This window comes from Anarhichas minor, unplaced genomic scaffold, assembly GCF_050575085.1.
Source record: "Anarhichas minor isolate MPS153535 unplaced genomic scaffold, ASM5057508v1 ptg000058l, whole genome shotgun sequence".
In the NCBI taxonomy this organism is placed as follows: Eukaryota; Metazoa; Chordata; class Actinopteri; order Perciformes; family Anarhichadidae; genus Anarhichas; species Anarhichas minor.
In genome coordinates this window covers 13,185,513-13,208,851 of record NW_027466504.1, presented here as the reverse complement: position 1 = coordinate 13,208,851, position 23,339 = coordinate 13,185,513, and the positions used below count along the sequence as shown (strand labels likewise).

The 23,339-nt window shown below is 42.0% G+C and overlaps 1 protein-coding gene across 1 annotated transcript; it reads right to left on the bottom strand.

Moving 5' to 3' along the window:
- Positions 1-2,684: 2,684 nt before the first annotated feature.
- loxl4 (lysyl oxidase-like 4) lies at positions 2,685-22,946 on the bottom strand. The gene is made up of 14 exons (XM_076077044.1): positions 22,634-22,946; positions 21,388-21,686; positions 21,090-21,304; positions 14,396-14,434; positions 13,712-13,925; positions 13,434-13,611; positions 8,630-8,784; positions 8,381-8,548; positions 7,798-7,960; positions 7,457-7,700; positions 6,306-6,421; positions 5,848-5,984; positions 2,848-2,959; positions 2,685-2,755 (listed from the first exon to the last, which is right to left on the bottom strand). The coding sequence occupies exons 1-14, from the start codon at positions 22,944-22,946 to the stop codon at positions 2,685-2,687; spliced, it is 2,424 nt and encodes an 807-aa protein (XP_075933159.1).
- Positions 22,947-23,339: the final 393 nt, after the last annotated feature.

Here is a 23,339-nt window from a genome sequence, read left to right as displayed (position 1 = left end):
AAGAAAGAGGCAGGAAGCAGCGGACAGTTTAGTATGTGATACATTTTTATTGATTCACAGTAATGATGAATGGATTGATGATTTGGTCTTTAACTGAAATTTGCCTTTAACTCAGCCAGTGACTATCCACAGTTATCCTCACGTTCCTCCATACACAGGCACAGATTACTTTTTGTAGGAGTGTATGCATCACAGCTAAAAGCAACCTAAATCACATCACATGAAATATTATTTGTTTTTTCTTTAGATGAGGTTAAAGTCCCTGAGAGCACAGCTTTCTATAAATATAATTGTAGATAAGCACCGTGTAGCTCACACTCTCAGCTTTAAAGACAAAATAAAAGCATAACTGGCCATGGAAAACAATGTCCCAGTGCTATGCCTACAGCGTGGGTACAATACAGTAATATGGTGAGAGTGGTTAGTATGAACCAACTTAAGATATGGAATTGCATATAATTTTAAATAACACAAAGAACAGACCGTAATATGTCAAGAGCAACTGTACACACGCAGAAAAATAAGAAAAGCATCTCAACAAATACTCATTTTAGACTTTCAGATCCTTCTTCTTACATTAGTGTGTCCAACAGTTTTGAGTGATAGGGCTGAATGTGTTTGTGCATGCACCTATTCTTTCTAAGCCTTCTTCGTGGAGTCATGAAGGCCCAGTGAGGAGGAAGACTAAAGTAATTTAGTCTGCAGTTGATGACTTTGAGACTTGTCCTTTCCACAACGTGTCCTGGAAACTGGCCATTAGAAAACCATCTTAACAGGTTTGACCACTAAGACATTAAGCCAAACACATCAAACACATTAATGGGGTAAAACAACATGATTAACACAAGTTCCATGTTGTAAAGACAATGGAGTTGCATCATTGTTTGGTATGGAGTTAACACGTTAGTAAAGAAAGTGTGGAGGGATGCAGTATATTATAGCAGGCCCAGCTTTAGTAAAAATAAGGCCCCTGTTTACTGTGTTGAAGCGTGAATTTAGGAGTTTATTTATTTTTTATATTTTTTTCTCCCAGACAAACATGTTGTTCTCGTTGGGGAGCTGAAAATGTCGGCTTGTGGTCTCTGTATGGCTGCCTACAAAAAGGCAACTCTGGTAGTAAAAAGTGTCTGCATAATTCTTTCTCCAAACTTTATCCCTTTGTCTCTTTCTGTCTTACTTTCTCAATCTTTCTTTCAATCGCTGTCTCCCTCACTAAATCTCTAAGAATATAAATCTCAGAATATAAATCTCTCAAACTTGTAGTTTATGTAAAGATGGAAATCCAGATTCTCGCTCTTTCTATGATTCCTTAAGTAACAATTCCATAGTGTTTCTTTATGAAGCACATACTATAGCCCTAACCTTAACCGTAACCTTATGTCTAACCCAAACAGACATAATTAAAAGTTTTTTTATATGTTCTCAAAACCCAGCCTGCCTGCCCGTCACAATACTGTGGTTTTGTCAGGCCGTTTTTTCAGAGGCTGGAAGAGAAAAACTGTACAGTTACAGTTGTTTTAATAACTAAAATGAATCAACAATTATTCATATGATTCATGGGAACGTTCTAATACTATGTCCTGTATGAAATAATTTTCCCTCTCTGGTTGGTAACGTTAGAAAAAATATATATATATTCAATATTGTTAAGCGCTAGCTAAGAAACTCTTTACTGAGCATGCTGTGTATGTGTGAAATCCATGAATAAATAATGTTGCAGCATAAATAGTACATTGAATATAAAAACAAAAAAACTTGTATTTCACTTTCTGAAGATTTTAGATAAATGCCCTAAGAATTCAATTTGGTGGCTAATTAAAAAAAGAGTATGGGGGCAAAACTAGAATACTGATGTTTAAAAGATAAAGTGCTCTGTTTAAAAAAATAATTTGACCTGTTACCTAATCTAGATGAGAAGCAAAACATCGTAGCATAACTACACTTTTATAAAACAATGATTTTGTTAAAACCAAAGCAATGATAAAATATCTAATTAACTGTGAAAGAAAACTACCCAAACTGCATTGTACAACACTGTTCACCTGAAACGTAGTGAGGTTACTATAACGACATACACTATTGTTAAAGAGCACCAATATTGAAGTAATGTAAAAGCGCAACAGTTACAATTTGGGTAAAATAATGGCAACAGAGCAAATAATTATTTGCTACATGTGCATTAAATCCGTCTTTTGCAACTGAAATTACGCAAACTCACAATATTATAAATTTTTTCTCTGATTTTCATATCTTCTAGATTGGAAATGAGATTTCCCAGCAGCACCGTCTTCCCCGTTGTCTTTGTGACAGATCAGTTGTAGCGACATGAAGGTCATTCATGCGTACACATTTTGAATAACTAACTTAAGTTACTAGTCGTCCACATTCACAAAAATCTGTATAGTATGAATCAATATCCAACTTAACTTAACGAACATGTTGAGCCATCTGGCAACTGTTCCACTCTTGTTGTCAATGGAGTGTCTGCAATGGTCACTGCTGTGATATGATGTGCTGATGAATATTTTATCCACATATGCCAAGGAGATGATCAGGCGACATTTTGTATGTTGTCTGTTATTGTGGGTCCTATGGTCCCAAGGGCCTGGGGCCATTGACCTCAGCCCATCCTGAGTAGTCTCTGGGCCCCATTGGAAGGCCTTTGCACTGGGCCCTCGGATGGGTTACACAAAGTTGTTGGTAATTTGCCTCTGGTGCTCAAACAGGTCCTCAATCTCTGCACTGTATGCATCACCTATAATGGAGAAAAGAACATAACAATCAGTGACAGAGGAGGGGAGACGTTAAGATAAAGTGAGGGAGAGGAAAAGGCTTTTCTGTCCTCACCTGCATGACATCCATACATGTAAGCTCTGTGGCCATCGTATTTGCACCGACATCTCATGACATTGTTCATAAAGTCAGACTCAGCCATGTCCATCGAGGGGTTGATTTCCACCTGCAAGACGACAGGATACCAACGATTTAATGTCACAATGTTTCTGACCTCATGACTTGCAGCTGCATACTTAATCAAACAAACATTCATTAGGAAATGGGAGAATTTATCACTTTGTTGTCCTCACTTTCATCGAATACTGTATCTCCAGCAGGCACATGGTCAAACAAGGACTAAGTCTCCCCTCACTGCACACCGAGAAAGCCATTTGAAATAAAGAGCAGTTGGATGTAAAATTGTTAGAGGGCCTGTTATTAAACAGCACCCGTGGCTGGTATTGTTTTTATAGTCAATCCCTTTCTCATCTATAAAAAGCTGGATGACTTTTCCATACAGTATTTCTATTTGAAAAGATAAATACGCTGAATGATGACAGCTACAGTAAGCATATGGACTGAATAACATGTGGCGGTAAAACATTTGCTTTTACCATGCAAAGCACGAAACATGCTGATAGATCTTTAAGGAAAGCTTCATCGTAAAATACTTTATTACTTGTATGAAAACATGTAACAAAGACACTTCTGCCCACACAAAACACGATAACTGGCTGCATAAGAGGTTATGCAACTTTACAGCTGAAGTTCATGGAATGTGGTTGCTCCTCACACCAACATAAGCAATAATAATTGACTGAATTGGACTGAAATTGATGTCTGTTGCAATAGAGTAGTTATGCATAAGCATGTTTGTAAGTCTGAAATACTCTGAGTGCTGCCATATACCATACTAATAGTCTGTCATTTGCAGAGCAGCTCCATAACTGCTGATACAACCATTCTGTTAATCTGGTCTGGTGATAATACTGAGGAGCCATTTACTCTAATAGCTGCTCTGTAAACTGCTACACCCAATTTAAGTACATGTTACAAACAGCTAAAGGGAGAACGAAGGCAAACTACACACAAAAAAAAGGCAGAAAACCAAAAAAAACTTAGTGAATGCACAAAGGCTGTCTCTTAATTTTGCAGGGTAAATTACAGTGTTGGACCAGAGAGGAGAAAAGGACCAGTTCACGTAGAACGTGTTGCTCAGTGAGAAAGTGGCAATAAAAATAAAAACAGGGCAGGAGGAATTCCTTGGTGGCAAATTAGCCGTTGCTAATGGAAGGGGGGACTCGCTGCTTTTTTGACTAAAGGGAGGCAATAGTTCATTTGGGTAATTGGTCTGTTTCATTAGCAGTGGGTGGTTCAAGGGTAAGTCTGCTGAATCCTTCAATAAAGTTCAGGATCAGAGAAGTCAGGCATCATCTGCACTTTACTAGATCAATGAAAGAACCCAGTTGAGAGCTGTCGCATTAGATGTTTGTATTTTTCCAATTCAGCAGCCTTGTTGAATAACTAGCTCCCTGCTTGGCTTTCTTGTTTCTTGTTCTTCTCAGATAACTTTGGTTTTGTACCCTTAGTGCTTTTTCTCCTCAAATGACCCTGACCTTTTCACCTTCAGTAGCTTTTCCAATTTTGTTCTCCCATTCTGTGCTCTATCATTCATTCCTTCTTTCCGCCTCAACATTGTGCTGTAGCAATGTACGACTTTATAATTATACCCCGCTCAACATGCTTAAAATACATCTAGTCAGCACATGAATTTATGCGTATATGTGTGTCACGTGTTGTTACGAGTAAATTTAAAAAATCCATCTTCAATAGAGAGTAGAGAAGTGTAATTACAAAGACTGAGAATGACCTTTCAGACAAACAGGGTGACAGCAGTAATTATCAGACACCCAGTTACACTGTAACCAATCTGCCACAGCTGGGACGTAATTGTCAGCATAAGATCTGAGAACTGCTGCGTACATGGTGGGATCAGCAGTCTGAACTGGAAATGGATGATAATGGGAGATGGAGTCCTTGATGTGTTTTAGTCTAGCTGCCACAATGACTCGACTGAATGACCTGGGTCAAAGTAATGACAGACAGAGGCATGGTTGAGGTGATGACTGTGATGATGGTGGTCGAGAGGTTTAACTGAAATAGACGGAAGTTCACATTAAGATCCTGTGAACCTCTTTCTCATTAACTAAATATTTGGCCTTAAAGCTAGGGCTGGGAATCGTTCATCGCAAATGTAATGATTGAACGGGATTACAGTCTTGCAACAGGTACCAGAGTTTTTCTTATTTTTGTCTGAACATTTGATTTATTGATTGCTGTCAGGTATTATAATGATAATTTCAACAAAAATGTCTTTTAAGTTGATGACCAACCCGAACTTTATCGGAAAAGTTAGGGAAATATGTCATATATTAATCCTATATTCGATTTCCTGAGAGTTAGATGAGAAGATTGACACCACTCTCATACCTGTACTCTAAATATGAAGATACAGCCAGCAGCCAGTTAGCTTAGCTTAGCACTAAACTGGAAATAGGAGGAAACAGCTAGTCTGGCTCTGCCCAAAGGTAACAAAATCCACCGACAAGCACCTCTCAACCTCACTAATTAGCTAATTATACCTTGTTTGTTTAATGCGTACAAAAACATAAGGGTAAAGACTTCACGTCACGGTTTGACGAGGGGTTATGTGTCGGACTATTTCATGGCTTGGTGCAGTTGGAGTCTTATCATCCCCATAAACTTACAAGGTAACTAGTGGAAACTCTAAAGAACACGACAGGACACCAGACTCCTCACCGCACCTAAGCTGCTTGGAAGTTGTGTGTAGTGCTAAGCTAGGCTATTTGGCTTCTGGCAGTAGTTTCATATTTACTGTGCAGACATAAGAGTGGCATAGATCTGACTCTTTGCAAGGGAGAAAAATGTCGAACTATTACTTAAAACACAAAGTTAATGGTGATTGATTTACGTGACGTGATAAAAAAAATACTTTGAAATGTACCCAAACTACAAAAAGGGAGAGAGGAGAAATATAAAATGACTTGTGACCTGGAAGATGTAGTCTCCTGGCCGTACATCCGTTATGTCGACCCACTGACAGTCGATATCGTGGCGATACGTATCCCAGCATCCCACAGAGATACCCTGATCACCCATATTATAGCAGGAGAACCGCTTCTGGAGTCCTAACACACATACACACACCAACATCATTATCAATCACAACATCAAAGCTCATTTGATGCCTAGCACTCCCTGTTATTTCTAAGAGCCTTTAGCTTTCTGAATTGCGTCAGACTACATAGGAACTCTGTTTTTTCAAATGCGCTACTTCATCCATGATATAACAAGTAAATGGGGAGTGAACAAACAACAACAGCAGTGATATAAAACATTAACCACAAAGTAAAAATTTAAACAGCAGTAGCTGAAATATTGATATTCATTTCCTGTCACTAATGGGAAAGAGTATTTCACTGGGACTCATGAATAGTGGTGAACATTACCCTCGGGGCAATACGTGTCCTCCAGACAGAAACTGGCCTTGTGTCCCTCTGCAACCCTCGTGCCATTCAGAGTCAGCAGGTCGTAATGTGTGAACACCTCGATACTGTGGTAGTGCCTGGGATGACAGAAGGGAAAGTCCAGGTGAGAGTGTGTGGTATGTGTGCACGTCTATGAGTGTGTGCATTTACGCTAACTGAACACTGGCTCCCTATGGCTCGTAGCCTAGTGACCTGACTGCTTGAACATGAGCGTGGGTGTCACCGTAAAACCTCTCACAGAAGCTTGTTTTAGCCGCAGCTTGGTTGAGCTGTTGACTCGTTCTGAGTGAATAGAGGGCTTTGAAACACACATCTATAGCTCTGATGTGTTGTTGTAACAAACTGAAATGGACCTGATTGTACATGGGCTACCCTGTCCTTTGTATTACACAGACCTGTGGTAACTGGATTGGTTCAGCCGTCATTTCCACAGACATATGCTGCAGGGCGGCTAATGAATCTGGAGAGATGACATCACTGTCTCAGGCCACCCATTACTTACTGGGACACATGTCACTTCAAATGGCTCCTTCTTCTCTCATGACGACAGACCTCAAAGTGCTCTCGTCATCTGACAAGAAACTAACTTACTGAGAGCAACATGGGGATGTAGAGTGGAATTTGTGAAGAGTAGATCTGAGGACAAACTTTTGTCTATTTACAACTGACGGACAAAACACAGCCTGAGTCCTGGCGACGGACAAAGGCTCTTGTGTTTTTAATGCCTGTGCTGCATACTACCTGCGGCCCCCTCGCCTAACCCTGTGTGCACTGGCACAGAGATCACGCTTCAGCTTGTTTTCTTTTCTGGTAGCAATTGAATGCAATTAAATTAAATATAACTCAAATTACTAAACGTGGAGGGAGTAATGTCATTATTGCACGTTAAAGCAATTTTGTACAAGGAACAGGTGTTCGTCACTATATTTTTGACATATTAAAAACCACAGCTCACCTGTATCCAGGACACTCTAAACCAGTTTTCCCAAAATACACTTTTTACCACAAGGGCAACCACAACATCCCACTTATAGTAAGTACGTAAACAGTTCTTTCTATTGCAACATCCTAAGCAATGTAACACCTCCATGAACTCCTGTGGGATGCTCTACCTGTGACACTGGTGCCATGTCCAGCTCTCTCTTGTTGCTTTGGGTCTGAAATCGGAGCGACCCATGTTCATAATGCGGGAGGAGAAGCGCAGCAGGCGTCGGTGCCCATAAGGCCAGTTCATCCTGGCAGCAGACGAGGACAGACAGTTCTCCTCATTGGCACAGGTCAGCAGGTGGAGGGGTCGGTCCTCCAGGTAGGTTGTCTCCTGGACCAGCTGGGCGTCCAGAACGAGGTCAGGTGCCGCTGAAGCAGGTCAGATGGGATGGGGTTATGTTAGGATTCAACCAGGTATAAAAACAGAGGAGAATCCGGGGAGCCTCAGGAAGATGGCTCGACTTACTGTCTGAACAGCTGACCCCAGCGGCCTTAGTTCCACCTCCTCGAGGACAATGGACATGGTTGTTGCGACGACACTGTTGAATAGAAAGCTCTGTGCCCACACAGTGAGATCCACTGAGAATCACATCAGCTGCATTTGGCTCACCGGGCCAGTACCAGGTCTCCTGTCAGAGGAAGGGCGTGGGGGTGGAGTCACAGGACACAGACAGCTTGTCAGGTTTTCTATCAATGAGCAGTATCATAGCTCATTGTCCACCAGAGTGAATACAGGGGCTGTGACTATGGATTGGCCTCCATGTGTTTCATCAATACCTCAGACACTGCTGATGGGATTTTGACAAATTTTGGAGGAATGATACCCCTGAACAAAATGACACTAATTAGTTTAGAGATGGGAGAGTTACATTGTTTGTTGATTCAGGACATCATGCATCATCCATTTAGATACTGATTATCAGACATTGATAAAACAGTTATTCAAAATGACCCAAATTAAGGAGTGGCAGTACAGTCAGAGATCAAAATGACATGCTTGCTGCCACCTTGTCAGTTATGAATGTAGTGGTTGTCAGGGAGGTTGTTACCTGATGAGCACTGGCAGCGAAGCCCAGGCCGAGCTGTCTGCATAACACCATGGCCTCGTTGATGCCCCAGTTCTCACTGCAGACAGAGCCCCAACGCTTACGACCCCCAACCTCCATCAACACCTCCACACGGCCTTCTGATGGGACTCTACCGCCAACAAGTCGCGCCTGGAAATCCATTAAGGATTAAATGGGTGATGCTTTATCAGTGAAAGCTGACGAGTGTCTGTCTTGTGATATTTTTCATACCTTGTTCTCCATTCCGGTCTTAGGGACGTTACAGCGCACTGAGGCGTCCTGGCTGTGTTTGAATGTCCACGGTTGGACTTCCTGGAAGTAGCAGTCTAGGATGGAGCGCTCTGACCCCATACACTGGACACTGTTCATATGGATAGGTCCTGTTCCTGAAGAGGGAGGAGGAGAAGAGGTAGATTTAAAGACTCTGCTGACAAAAATAAAGCAGGGAAATACAATATTTCTTGTGCACCGTTTTAGGCCACCCAACGTAGACACAAAGGCATTAGCAGACTTTATCACGCAAAGGAGCACACACACACACACACACACACACACACGCAAGGCTCTGTATTTCTTTCACATGAATGTACTTTCTCTATTTTAGGGTCGTACCAACAATGAAAGGTTCCTATCTGTCATGACACAATGCTCCTGCAAGCCAAGCAGCAGCCCCACCAACATCTACTTTAGGGATCTGTCACACCTCATTACCACCATTCTGTTGCTTCGGGCACAACAACAACTACAACATGGTGTGTAGTCCACCACCCTGGCTGAGCAAACAAGGCAAAATCTGTGGCAACAAAATTAAAGACTTTCACTCGTAGTCGTTTGCCATTTAAAACCAGATAATCTCTAAACAGCATAGAAGATGATGGAAACAAAAAGCAAACAGCTGCTGCCATAAAGACTGCAGTAAATTAAAACACAGAACTAACTATGGCTTCAGTGTTTTCCAATAACAAACGGCACAAAATGAAAACCTGGACCGAGGCAGCATTGAAATAAACACAACCAAAACCACAAAAACCAGGGGGAAGAGAGAAAAAACAAGACAGTAGGGCGAGAAGGAAGATGACTGACGGTAGCAACCAGATTGCAACCTATAACCCGATCTGTCTCTATATTGGTTTTGGTAGATTGTAGGCCTGCTTCCATACTGGTCACAATGCGTGGGTTCATACGTATGAAAAAGACACATCGAAACCACTTCCGCCTCTATCTGCAGCGTAAAAGCCACAAACTCCCACTGTTTAACTTATCAAGACAAACACGGGGCCCAGTTCGGGGATCCTCAAAATGAGCAGTGACATGCTGTATTTAAGTTTAGGAAATCCACAAAAACCAGAAATAAATTCCAGGAAACTGGTCACACACTCTTTATAAAGACACACACACACACACACACACACCCACACACACACACACACACAGTGGCAGTCAGGATACTTTACTCCCTTATGTAAGTATAGTACTAGTAAGTATAGTAATCAACAAAGGAGGTCTCTGTACTATAACTCACTGATGGTGATGATAAATGTAATGATGATGGGAGTAAGAGAGTTATTATATTATAATATTACAATATTTTCTTCACTTTAATTCTATTTCAAGTTCACAAATGATCAAATCATGAACTTCATCATAAAAGATTGACAGACAGATACAGCTATGAGAGCAACATTCAGGCATAAAATAAATGTGGTAGCTTAAATTTAGTATTTAAAAGAAACGGATTGAGCTTAATTACCATATAATTTAAATTGGCAAATGCCACAGATCATTTGGACAGATTAGAAAATGTACTTAAGGGGATGGAAAGAGGGTAACATAGGTCACATTCTTGTTGAAAAATAATATAAATAGTTGATTGGTGGTTACAAGGGAAACCCTGTTCTTTTCCTCTCTGAAATTATACTCTGTTTTAGGCACATTAATGTAGTCTGAAGTTTTTCTTTCCATGGAACGTCTCTCTCTATGCCTCTAACAAAAACTCTCTGTCATCAGTTAGATCTGTTTCTTAGCCAAGTGCTAAAATCATGTACGTTTGTAAATAGATTTGCCTGTCTGAGGGCTTTTAGATGGCAGAAGCCAACCAGCAGCAACATAATGTTTCCTTTTCCTCCGTCAACAGGAGCTGGATAACAAGGGAACGACCTCGCTTATCCCAGAGGGGGATACTCTGCATACCACCTGTATACCGCAGGTAGGTGCATATGTGCAAGCAAGTGTTTCAACATATCTGATATGTGAGATCACATTCAAAACACGGATCTCTGACTGGCAGACTGTTAACCTCCCTCTCCAGCCAAACAGCCAGTCGACCACAACCTTTATCACATTTGGTCATCATAAATAATCCAACGAGCCTCTGTGGGGTCTCGTTGCCCCGCTGACTGAAGAAAAGATTTTCACATACTGACAGAAAGAAGTTATATTTAAATGTAATTCAGTTTGCTGTGAATAATATAATTATTATTATTATAATCAATGCTTTTTGAGATTAAACATTGCACAAAACTTCATTTTAATCAATCCACTCTTTCAGGAAGTCGTTCTCAGTGAGGGTTTGTTCTATCAAAGAGTCTATTTTAGACCTTTTCCAACGACATATAGCTCTATGTTTATGTGGCCTTCGAGCACATGGAAAATTATATGTCAGTAAAATGTCTTAAAGGCTGCATGTTATAGAAAGGAAGCTATGAGAAGACTTTGAAGTCCAATCATCCTCCAATAGCAGTGTATATGTAAGTTTAAGACAGAGACGGATAAAAAGGGAGAGTACTGTGTGTGTGTGCGTGTGTGCGTGTGTGTGTGTGTGTCTCTGAGAGAAACGAGAGCATGTACGTATATGTATGTGAAGTTGTTTATGGGCCCTTTTATTGTGCAAGCACAACGAGAAACGCAAAGTGGTAGGTCTCGGGACTGTGTGGCTGTCTCCAAGCACACCTGCTATTTTGGTTTCTGCATGTGCACAGTGCAAATGGGCTGGGTGAGGGTGGATATAGATCAGAGGGTGTGGTGATTCGTAAATACAATCTCAGCCAGTCATATCACTGGTCTCATCACTGTGAAACAGCTCTGCAGATCACAGGCACAATGTGAATATAGAGCACCGCAAATCTGTGGCCAGAGGCAGATCGTGTGGGTTTTTTTAAACACTTAATTAGCACAATGATGATAGAAGCATATAATACAACAATGTTTGGTGAAGCGGTTTAGAAGATTGAATCAATTCAATGCTATTTCAGTTGCAATTTGACTGTATTCACATTGTACAATTTTGGAGAGGAGGTTGTGACGTGCCGGATTAATAAACTCTGGTAATTATACCAAGTTATAGCCGACCAGTCGGATGTGTGTAGAGGTGTGTGTGGTTATTCTGTAGCAGCCTGTTGTCGTTTGCGTGTAATCTTATCGAGGTGAACAACGTGGACGCTGTGCGTATTGGCACTGCACTCTGGCGCAGCACTTACCAACATATCTGTCTTGATGCCTTCAGATTTAATGAACTGAAAGAGCGGCTTTTCCTATAGTATAAAGCAATATTCAAATACTCTTTTAACAAATAGATAATTGCAGATGGTTTAATTATGTTACTGCTTTATCCATATTAAACCAGGAACAATGTTTTTTGGTGCCGATTTAAATACATGGTTCAACTCATTTTCCACCAAAACACCAGCAACTAGTTTTGCCCACCTCTATGTGCCTTTCCTCCCACCTGTGCACCATGAGCTCTACACTAGGCACCAAAACACTGCACAGAAGGGCATAGACAATTTTAAGATCATGAAAACCTGCATTTCCAGGAGCAAGACCGGAAAAATATGAAGCATGGTCATCTGTCAAACCAAAGCCACGTCTTGTTATAATTCTGAGACTGATTTTATTACATACACACAACCGTGCAAGATATACAGTACATGTCTTGCACATATATAAATGTAGCTTCGTGATTAGATCAGGGAAAACCTATTTTAGGTCTAAAATTGAAAGCTTTTTGGCCCCTCCTGACAATTAAACACCTCTCTGCCTCAGACTGCTGGGACCACGATGAACCTGAATTCTGGCCCAACGACTAAAAGTGGTGATTGAATCCAGACGGCAAGGGGTGTGAAGCCTGGTGCCTCAGAGGAGCCAACTAAACCAGATTTTAGTCTTGTTAGACTCATCAAAAATAAAGGTAGCATAACTGACATCATCGACAGAAAACCCAATTTAAGAGGTTGAAAGGTAAAAGGGACTAATCCAACACATACAAACATACCCTATGATCAACTGGAGAGCTAAACCAGCAGACTGTCATCCCACATTTCATCTCAATCAGCATGATTATAGACTACACCCAAGCCTGAGGCATGGGGAAGCCGTTCTCACATCTCATAAGGGTGGGGACACCACTGACGCAGCTGGATAGTGACTTCAGTCTGTGCATCACCAAAGCCGGAAAATTGAAATCGAAGGAAAAAGACCACAGAACTCAGTGAGTGACTAAAAAACTTGCTTGAAGCTAGAAAGATTATGTCTGTGGCTTTAGTAACCAAATGCCAACGTAAACCACCATGGCTTATAGTGTTACATTTTGTGTGTGAGTGTGTGTGTGTGTGTGTGTGTGTGTGCATGTGCATGATGTTTGGGCAGCTGGTAGCCCTGGCACAGGATTCATTTAATCACAGCTGGAGATACTGCAATCAACACATTTGCAGCTTCATGAGGTAACACACACACACACACACACACGCACACACACACACACACACAGACAGACAGACAGACAGACAGACAGACAGACAGACAGACATGCCCATGCATTATCTGATCAGTGAGGGCAGACGGGTGCGGCGTCTTAGATAAGCAAAAGACTGAAAAAAACCTCCCTGTCTTCTCTGGAATGCCGTGACGCGTGATAAACACATTCAAACATCCAAATTGCAGACTCAAAACACCTAGATTAAATGTGGAATTTTCCAGAATTTCCAGTCCGTTTCATGGGAAAGCCTTTGCTCTAAGCAACAGTGGTTCTCTTTCTCACCTTGACCCATAAAGGCCCCTTGCAGGGCATCCTTTGCACTACCAAAGCCGAGTTCTCTGCACACCACACTGGCTGCAGGTCTTTCCCACATGTGGTCCACAATGGTCCCCCACTTTCCGTCCCGGAGCACCTCCACGCGACCCTCGCCCAGCCTGGGGCCAGCCTTCAGACGCACGGGCTGTACAGGGCAGCAAAGGGAATATAACTCATCTTATCTTTATGTGAAGTTCATGAACACTGTGTATGATTGTGCCAGTGTAGTACTGTATTAATCTTACCACAGCTGGGTAGGGGGCCTGGGGTCTTCCTGAGGAGATGCGAGCAAACTGAGGTCCTGGCACACACTTCACCACTGCATGTCTCCCGTTCTTACAAGGACTGGGACTACGGGGGATGGACAGCTGAGCAAGACACTCTGACAGGCTGTTCTCAGTACCCAGACAGTGAACCTTTTCTACCCAGAATCCCTTCTTCTTTGACATGATGCTCAATCTAGAAAGAAGAGAAAGTTTGTGGTCATATATCCTTAAAGCCCCCGACAACTTAGTTTTAAGTCTTTAGTAATGCTCAATAACATTTAATGTTCGTGAATTAGCAACACTCAAAGTTAAAGTTCAGAGAAAAACATCCTTAATAATTGTTAATTAGGAGTTTAACATTCAAAGACCACTAAAGGCTAATCTGCTTCTTCAGAACTGGGTGGGTTTGGTTTGATCAGATTTGATTGACCGTGCTGGCAACATAACATCAACCAAAACTTTAATCACATCTGAATTCAACTCTGATTAGTGCACAACATGTTGTGTTCATGTAGGACCTCATCACTCATTGTTTTTCAGCACTCACAGGTTTTCGGGGGCTTTAAATGAAGTTCGACTTGTTAGGTCTGACTGTATCTCACAGAGCTATGAAATGAGTGATGTCAAATATAGCTTAGAAACATGAGGTTGTCTTTTTATTACCTTGTTGAAGGATCTGCAACCTTGGTATCCCATATTTTCCTGTAAAGGAACCAAAGAACAGATGTTAGTTCTGTATATTTGCTGAGGTTACAAACACACGTACACACATATCACCCTGTGAGGTGACCTGGGTCACTCATTTCTTGTTCAAAGTGGAAGTGACTGTAGGATATATATTGTAGCATCTGCTGTTTGTTTTATATGTAACCTGGCCACACAGGAGGGATTTCTGCCACGGCGAGTAGCGGCACAAACACATACACACCAACTTGCTTATTACTAGAAGAGTGTTCTTACTGGGGCACTTGGTGATGACTTAAAATAGTTACAGCTCAGACACAGGCGTTATCAAAAGGATGAATCATACAGCTCCATATATAGCTATGTGTGCAGCTTTGTGGTGAGTGTAAAGTTAGATATATTGATGCAGATGACTGGTAGTTCAAGGAAGAATGCAATGTTCTTGTTCTCATTCAGCAACTTCACTTCCTGTCTCCCTTTCTTGCTTTATAGGTTGAGTAGCAAATATTTCCATCTGGAATGTGGGCTGCTTGCTATTTACTGTGTTGTTATGTTGAGAGTAAGTGGCCGGTGTATCATATGTTCCAAAGGTAACAGTAGCTACTTCCTGTCACCAACATACGGGTACGTGTTGAACAGGAGCGTGCTGTTGGGTAAGTTTTATCTAAATTACATTAAATAAAATGAACTTGCCTTTTAAACTAACATAGACCCTTTGAATATAAGACTTCAGCATTCCATGTTGCAATATCACAGAGCTTTGTACTAACTACAGGATGTAAGAGCTAAAAAAGGATTTACAAAAAAAATGAAAAAGATATTTTGAACTATGACGCTAACCTCCAAAGGCACACGCAGTCCAAAAAATCTTGACATTCAACATCAGTGATGTATAACATTTCCGGGAAAACAAACAGGGTTTGACCAAGCACGATATACAAACAAAGAGTCTGGCAGCACGTTGCACGTCCGAGAAATGCCAGAACCAAATAGAGATTTATGCACCAAGTGCGCTGGCGGACTCGGTAGAGTGGTGGAGAGGAAAGCCTTCTGTTCTCTTGGCAGACACGCAGAGCAGACATGCCACACAAACCATGCCAGTACATCCTCAAACCACTGCAAAGTGCAAGCACCATCACAGACATTCACATCAATTACACCAAAACACCACACACGAGACACACATGCTACGGCCTGCCGGATATTTTAAAGGGGCCGTTATCGGCCCAGTATTAGTACATCACAGATATACCAATGAAATAAAACTGTAGCTTCATAATACATTAGGTACTTTAGAGACTAACATTTAGGACCGTCTTCGACCAAAGAAATTCTCAGTCGACTAACACTCGTACGTTTTTGTCGACTGATCGTCACTTGACTAAACCGACAGATCTGTCCGTGGAGCAATTCGGGGTTCAGTGTCTTGCAAATAATCAGTTGACAACCCTCTCTACCCTCCTGAGCCACAGCCGCCATTTTGTCCAACCATTGCCCAGAATATCTAGCCTATAATGTTCACTGGGCTCCAAGCACGTACAACTGGCGTTCATCAAATGAGCTGGTGAGGTGGAGTTTCCATTAAAATATCTTGTACAGCGAAGCACGCACATATTTTCAATCTCTGTAGAGATGTATATCAGCATGGCACCACAGGTGTGGGAGGCTTAGATGGTTTTCATTTTTTGTGGTTCACTGACACAGTAAAAAAAAAAAAAAAAAACTCATTAAAAATACTCCCATGCTGATTTTAGTGGCATTCCCCTAAGAAAACAAACACGTCTCAGGATATTTGTATGAAAGTACAGGTAGATAAATATTTGATTTTCTGACACGAACTCTAGACATTCCCGTAAAGCGAAAGCCAAACAAGAATGTAAAACAAACTGAGGATGTTGGAATCAAGAGCAGCATTGTCTTCCACATGATGTTAGGTGGTTGTGTGAAGTCATGGACTGCTGACTGAACACTTTCCAAAAATCACACAACAACCTGACGCTCCTCCTGATGCTGTAGTCAATGAGCCAGAAGAGACCTCTCATCAAAGATATTAGCATTTTGTCAGGAAAAATACTTTAAAATGTGCGTACTTTCATGTCAGCAATCATTTAGCAAATAAGATATGTTTTGCAAAGCACACATGCTAGTTTTGAACAACACCATTCAAATGGACTTCAGGTCATTTTCCAGGCCCATTTGAGGCACAAATGCTGATTAAATTATGAACATCTGTAAATAAAATCTCAACGTTTGACTTGATGAAGCAGAAAAATACCCTAATTTTAAGTCACACGCAGGGGTCTAAATAAAGCCGTATGTGGGGTCACGAGACCTGCTGACACGTATAGAATTTAACACTCATTCTTTACAGTGTCTTGAAGTACACTTGTAAAATATCTTAAATGTGTCTACCATGTGACTCTGCAGTAACATGCCGGATAGACCGTGAGGAGCATGCAAACACAGACAGTTTCCCATGAGGCAAACATGTCTGTGACTTGTTTGTGACCTCACCACAGACCAATCAGCTAACCATGTTCCCTCTTCAGAAACCAACAGCACTACTACAAGCTATAAATGATACCTTCAGCCTTCAGGTCTTTCATTTGACTGAAGCACTGTTTGCTCATGTTTAAAACTTCTTTCAAGACAAAACAATGGTTAAATGTCACCTTTTGAATATATAAAATCAAATAATTAAAAAGGGTTTCTTTCTCTTAGTTATAAACTAGTTCTATATAAATACATGTAACTGTAACAGGTATTAGCACAGTATGACAGTCTTTCTACATGCTGTGTACTGACAGCCTCTTTTCACCTCCATAGCATTCATCAGCCTTGTTTAAGAATGCAAACAGTGTTTCCAGCACTTGTTGTGGAGCCAAGAGAACAGAGGCTAATGATAGGGAGTCCCACCCGCCTGTTAAAGACAAGCGTTACACCACTGTCAGGGTTGCAGCACCCTCACACTGCTCACTGGCTTTGTTTCTATAGGTCTTCTGGTTTTAATGTAAAAGATGAAATCAGACAAAATCTATTTTTTATTTAAAAATGCTTAAAAAACAATGCTATAAAAATCCGGGTGCAAATCAGATTTAAATTTTATTTGATGTTTTCCTTTTAAAAACCTTGCTAGTTATAGCTGAGAAAATTGTCATTAACTACAAACGTTGACCCTTTTATACACTATGCTAGGAGTACCAATAATGCTACAATATGCAGATCTCTAAATATTCCCATGCAGACCAGAGTGAGCTGAGAACTACGTATGCTTCAACCCAGTTTTCAAAGCCGGTTTTCGGTCTCTTCCAGATCACAAAAATAGCCACCGGCGTGCGTACAGAAATTAAAAGATGGTGAAATAAATTAGAGAGAAGGTCATTGAGGAAGATCACACAGACATCAGACAACAAAGCCAGACTCGGTCGCTCTAAATGTCACACACAAGCCTGAAAATGATACCCTCATCATAAGAAAATTTCAGCTGAAACATAATTTAAAAATAAAATGCCGGTTAAGTCCCCAAATCACTACGGTGACAGAGGAAGACAGACAGCTGCTGACACAGCGGGCCGCGCTGTAATTGGACATATTTCACACGAGCAAGCGAAAATCTGGCTCGTCTGACTGCTGCTCCTGTGCTTTCTCTCCATCTCCTCTTTCTCTTGGTACTCTCTTCCTCCTCCTTCGCCAGCTATGTCTTACTCTCTCTCTCTCTCTCTCTCTCTCTCTCTCTCTCACACAGCTATAATTGAGGGTGTATTTTTTTTTCACTCTCAGCAGAAACCCAGGAGAGCCTGTTCCTGACCAACCTGTAATTACAGCATCTTCAGAGTCTCATCCAAGAGACACAGGGAGGCGAGAGACATGGCATGGTCCGGGATTTCTAAGAATGGACTGAGAGACTTGGAGTGAGGTGGAGGAACATGGGGGAGTGTCACTGGCTAAATTTGGTCAAACCATGCAATAAAATCCTAAGCTTTTCTGGCAACTGTTTATATGTACAGTATATATATATATATGTGTTACATGAAAACTGAACATCATATTGTCTCGCACCCAATTGTTTCTCTTTAACTCTGCTCACATTTTGTACAGTCATTATAATAACAGTGGCAATTTCAGTCAGAGGGCAATCCTTACAATTACCCATAAGTAAAGGCTAGAACAGCTTTACCTGTATTTCAAGTATTCTTCTGGTTGTAACTGTAAGTTGTATATAAACATCCCTGGTAAAATAACAGAGATAAGGTTTCATCCTGAAAACTCACTACTTTAAGATAACTTGATACTAGGATATTACTAAAATAACTTCTCACTGGCCACTAAGACGTTGAGGCATGTGTACACCTCGAACCAGTTTGAAGTCAAAAACACGTATTGAGAGACAACAAGAATGCATCTGTGGAGATGGAAAACAGGTACAGATTTGGAAACAAACACATCATCGTGGTTCAAACCAGCATAGCGCCTGAGGCTATACAGCAAAACACCAGGTCATACCCAGGACAGGCAGACCGAGATGTATCAAGTCACAACCGCTTCCATGCCAGAGCCTTATAATTTACACGCACAATAAGAAAAATCCTCATAATGGCATCAGTGTACATTTAGAAGCAGATATGTTGGATTAGCACTTTGTTGTGGCTTCAGTTAGAGACTGAAAGAGCCCATGGAGTGCTATTGGTTATGTTTTTGTTTCCCCTTGACCTTAGGAGGAGATTTAAAAACAAAACTGAGCAGATTCCCTGCAGGCTTCAGTCCAAGTCCTTCAAGCTACAGCAGCCCTGTCCTCCTCTGTCATATCTCCCTTCTTGGTGGGCAGCCAAATCTCTTATGTGACATCCATACAAATCCACCCATCTAATTCCTCACTCAACTATTACTCGCAATTCTTATCTCCCACTGTTTGCATTAGGTGGGGAATCTGTACTGCGATAGAAAATCGAAGAGAGGCATAAAAAGCATCACACCTGCAATGCGGGAAAGCTGTGCTCTAATAAATGATCCTGTACAGAGTCAGGCCAGGCTGTTTGACCACAGCTCATCCTGAGGATCTTTTATTACTGAAGATATGATTCCTGAGGATGCCCTCTTCCAACAATAGACTCCAGTTATAGCGTCGCTGTGTTCCCAATAACAGAGTTCAACGCAGACGGCTTAATTCAAGGGCAATGCAGAAACCCTTTCAGTGAGTGAGTTCCAATAGGGATGTTTGTAAAGTCAGCAAAAAAGTTGGAAAAGTCTATAAAACAAATTAGTTACCCCCTCAACAGCTACAGCTTTCTAGTACAAATAGGAATCTAGCACCTACAGAACAGAGCAGATGTTGCGGTCTGTCGCCAGTTGAGTCAGAATAACCCCGGCCAAGAGAGGGAAGGAATGGCTTAACTGTGAATCACCGAGCCGGCGGCGCTCCAGGAACCAGATCCAACTGGGTTCCCCTTCCACCGAGAGCGGTCAGACACTATTCATTCTTATAATAGCAATGGAGTAATTCTCTGCTAATGTGTGGTCCTCCTGTGGTAGAAGACCAGAACCGTACCAAAATCCACTGTCAGTGGGGTTTTTTTCAGCAGGAAGAGAGCAAGTATAGAAGGAGACACCTAAATACAATGCATTTAAGTACATGTCTCGTTGGAGAAGTGTTTCCATGAGAGAATGCATTGATCCATGCTGAGGCTGGGAATTAGGACCTCAACACTTTAAAGAAGGAATGGTTTGACATTTTGGGAAAATCACACTCTTGTCAAGAAATAGAAAAGATTCTCACATCGCACTCTCACATCTTTCAAAGACAGGAGGAAGGAGGAAACCGCTATCTTGGCTCTGTCCAAAGGTCTAATAACAAGCAAATGAGTGTATTTTCCAAAATCTCGAACTATTCCTTTCAGTGGCGACCGATGTGTCTGTAGCACTGAGTATCAAAATGTGCCAAAAGTCCCAAAATCATTGTTTAATTATCCTTGAATAAGCTTGGTTTTGAATTATACTTTTCGTAATTTAAGAGTGTGCTTTATTTAGGAAAGTTCTCCTTTGGTTGCTTTATCTTAAGGCCAAATTGAACACTGATGAATTGAGAACTGAGAAACTGAGCAGTTGTGTTGTTAAATACACATTGAGCAAATGTCCATGTTCCCTGAAGTAACGTAGTGAAAGAAGTATTGTTTTGGTATTGGTACCAAGACTTAAGTATTATATTGGCAACACTATAAAAATATAAAGATTTCAATGACATCCAGCCCTAGTACATAGACACAACCCATGAAGATAGCATCAGAGGGAGAGTGAGAGAGGCAATGAGGTGAGCAGAGGTGATTTGCCTAGAGAGAGGTGTAGAGAAAGGGCAGTAGAGACGGGACAGGGATTCCTTTATCATCCTCCTGAGGCTGAGGAAGGCAGGTGGGAGTAAAAGGGGACACAGGGCAGAAGTGGCTGGGGGAGGAAGATAAGCCCAACAAAAGGCTTTTACTCAAAGTGGCTCTAAATGGAATGCCGCATTGTTTTTTTTATTCTTCAGGATGAGTTTTTGTCCACTTAACAATGGGATGAATGGCAAGCATGTTGCCCTTCTGAACTACAGTCAATGGTGTAGTGTGATCTAATAACCTGAGTTCATACAGATGAAATGTGTTGCTCTCAGTGTAGCTGACAGCAACAAAATTGTACTCACTTGTATGTTTTCAAATTGTGCTGAGTAGCCTCTGGAAAGCCAAGCATCCCACACACAACTCGGCTGCTGTTGAGACTCCAACCCAGGTCACAGACCTGCCTCCATCTCCCAGCATGCTTCACTTCCACCGCACCCTCTGTGATTAGGCTCTTCTTCTTGGTAGCCATGAGGATGGGACGAAGACGGACTTCCTCGATTTGCACCTTACTGTGACCCTTTGGAAAGATACACATCACATCCATTGTTACATGCCTTTCTGAGAATAGCATCGTAATGTGTTAGAATTAAACTGCTGTACCTGGTGGTGTCTTTGGAACCTAGGGATCTCCTGCTGATGTCCGTTTCCATTGTAGGCATATCCTGGATGCGTGCGGGTGGCCATCAGACCCTGCCACTGAGGTGCAGGGCTGCCATTGGGCCTGGCAGCAGCGGGGGTGTGGCCTATACTGGCTGTCTGGTCCAGCCTGCGCTCCGGGTTGCACACCACCCCCAAGTCTTCAGAGTGTTTACAGTCATTCACGCCCCAACCGTTGTGTTTGCAGTCCTTCAAGGACATCTCTGAGCCGTCACAGCGTACATTATCCATCCATATGGGGCCTTGTGAGAGGATAAACAATTATTACTTTATTCAGTGTGACTTTCATTGATTGTTCAATAGACAGACTGGGCATTGCATCTACACAAGGGCCCGAATCAGTTCCTAAACACCTAACACTTGACTTTTACTGGCACGCTGATTTAAGGTTGCACCTTAGCGGCGTGTTTAGCAGTAGATACACAGTATTTTACAAGGCAGGGTGCTGTAGATCCTGCTCCTTGAATCCACTCAACCTTCTCTTTAATTTGGATTTAAAAGCAGCAGTAAAGAATGTCTATAAACCACAGCAAGTGTTGCACAACTCTGGCAAGCGAATGCTGTCATTATTCTAAAACAAATGCCCCTTTTGGCCCATATATTTGCTCTGACAGCCTGCCTGGCGACCTTAACGAGATGTAGACTCCAATCCCACAACAAGTTATCTTTGTCACTTTATGATGTTAGTTATTTTGGATGGCTTAATTTGTGGTCTTTTCATGAAGCCTTACATTTAGTGTGCTGTGGGGGAAACACACTGTAGCATTGAAGTTTTGCAGGAGACAGGTCTAATATGGAAGCCTGCCATTGAGTCTCAGACATCTTAAGTCTAATAAATGACAATGATAATCCAACAGGCCTTTTTCAGAGCAGACATTTGGACTCGTCGTGGCAGGAAAAGCACAGGTGTAATTCATACCATTAATGATGGCTCTGTTGTGATCAAGTTTGTCAGTAAGCATTGCCACTGATCCAGCATGCACAATGCAGAGCTTTGAAATGGACTGCAGCCCTACTAACATCATTAATTACACATGTGATTTCCCTGCTCATGGCCTATCATAGCTTGTTTTACACTCGCAAGATCGGTGTGGCTTTGGCCATCTGGAAAATGATGACATCTGACCTTACTTCAGTAAAATGTCTCCCTACTGGCTTCATTGTCATTTGGTACAGGAAGTGCTCTCACCTGCTCCCTCTCCATACTTGGCGCTGTGTGCCCACGTTACACCGCTGCGGAAACCCAGCTCTCGGCACACCACGTTGGCCAACTTGATGTCCACCTCGTCGTCGCAGACGGTCCCCCAGGTGTTGTTGTGCAGCACCTCCAAGCGCCCTTCGTGCGGTTCTCGCGCATAGTTGCCCGCCAAACGCACCTTGGCGGCGGGTGCACGAGCCGCCCTGCGCTGAGAGGACGTGGTCCGCCGGGGTTCAGCACCAGCGGGACAGGAGAGGGACAGCAGCAGGAGCGGGAGGAAGCTCAAGCAGAGGGTGCGGGTCATCGTGGCTGAGAGGAGGGGGGTCTGCGGGTAAGAATTGACATGATTCAATTTTATCAATTTATTTTTCCTCTGTTGAATTCATGTTGCAAGTTATTCTACTCATTTGTGTGAAATTGACCAGTGGAGTCATTTAACTTGCTTGTCAATTAATAAGCAGTCCGTTTAAAGTTACAGGCTAATTTTCTCTGTAATAAGAAACGTCTCTCACCACTTTGAGATATATCTCCTGGAACTTAAACTACCGAGCATAAAGACTGAGTAATTTCCTTCAGGTTAAACAGCCAGCCAGAAGGGATCCTGCCAGGCCTGGCTGTTAACTGGACTAATGGTGACATCCTCTGGACAAAATAGTGCAGGTAGTTTATTCAATGGCAGAATACAGCCAGCTTATCT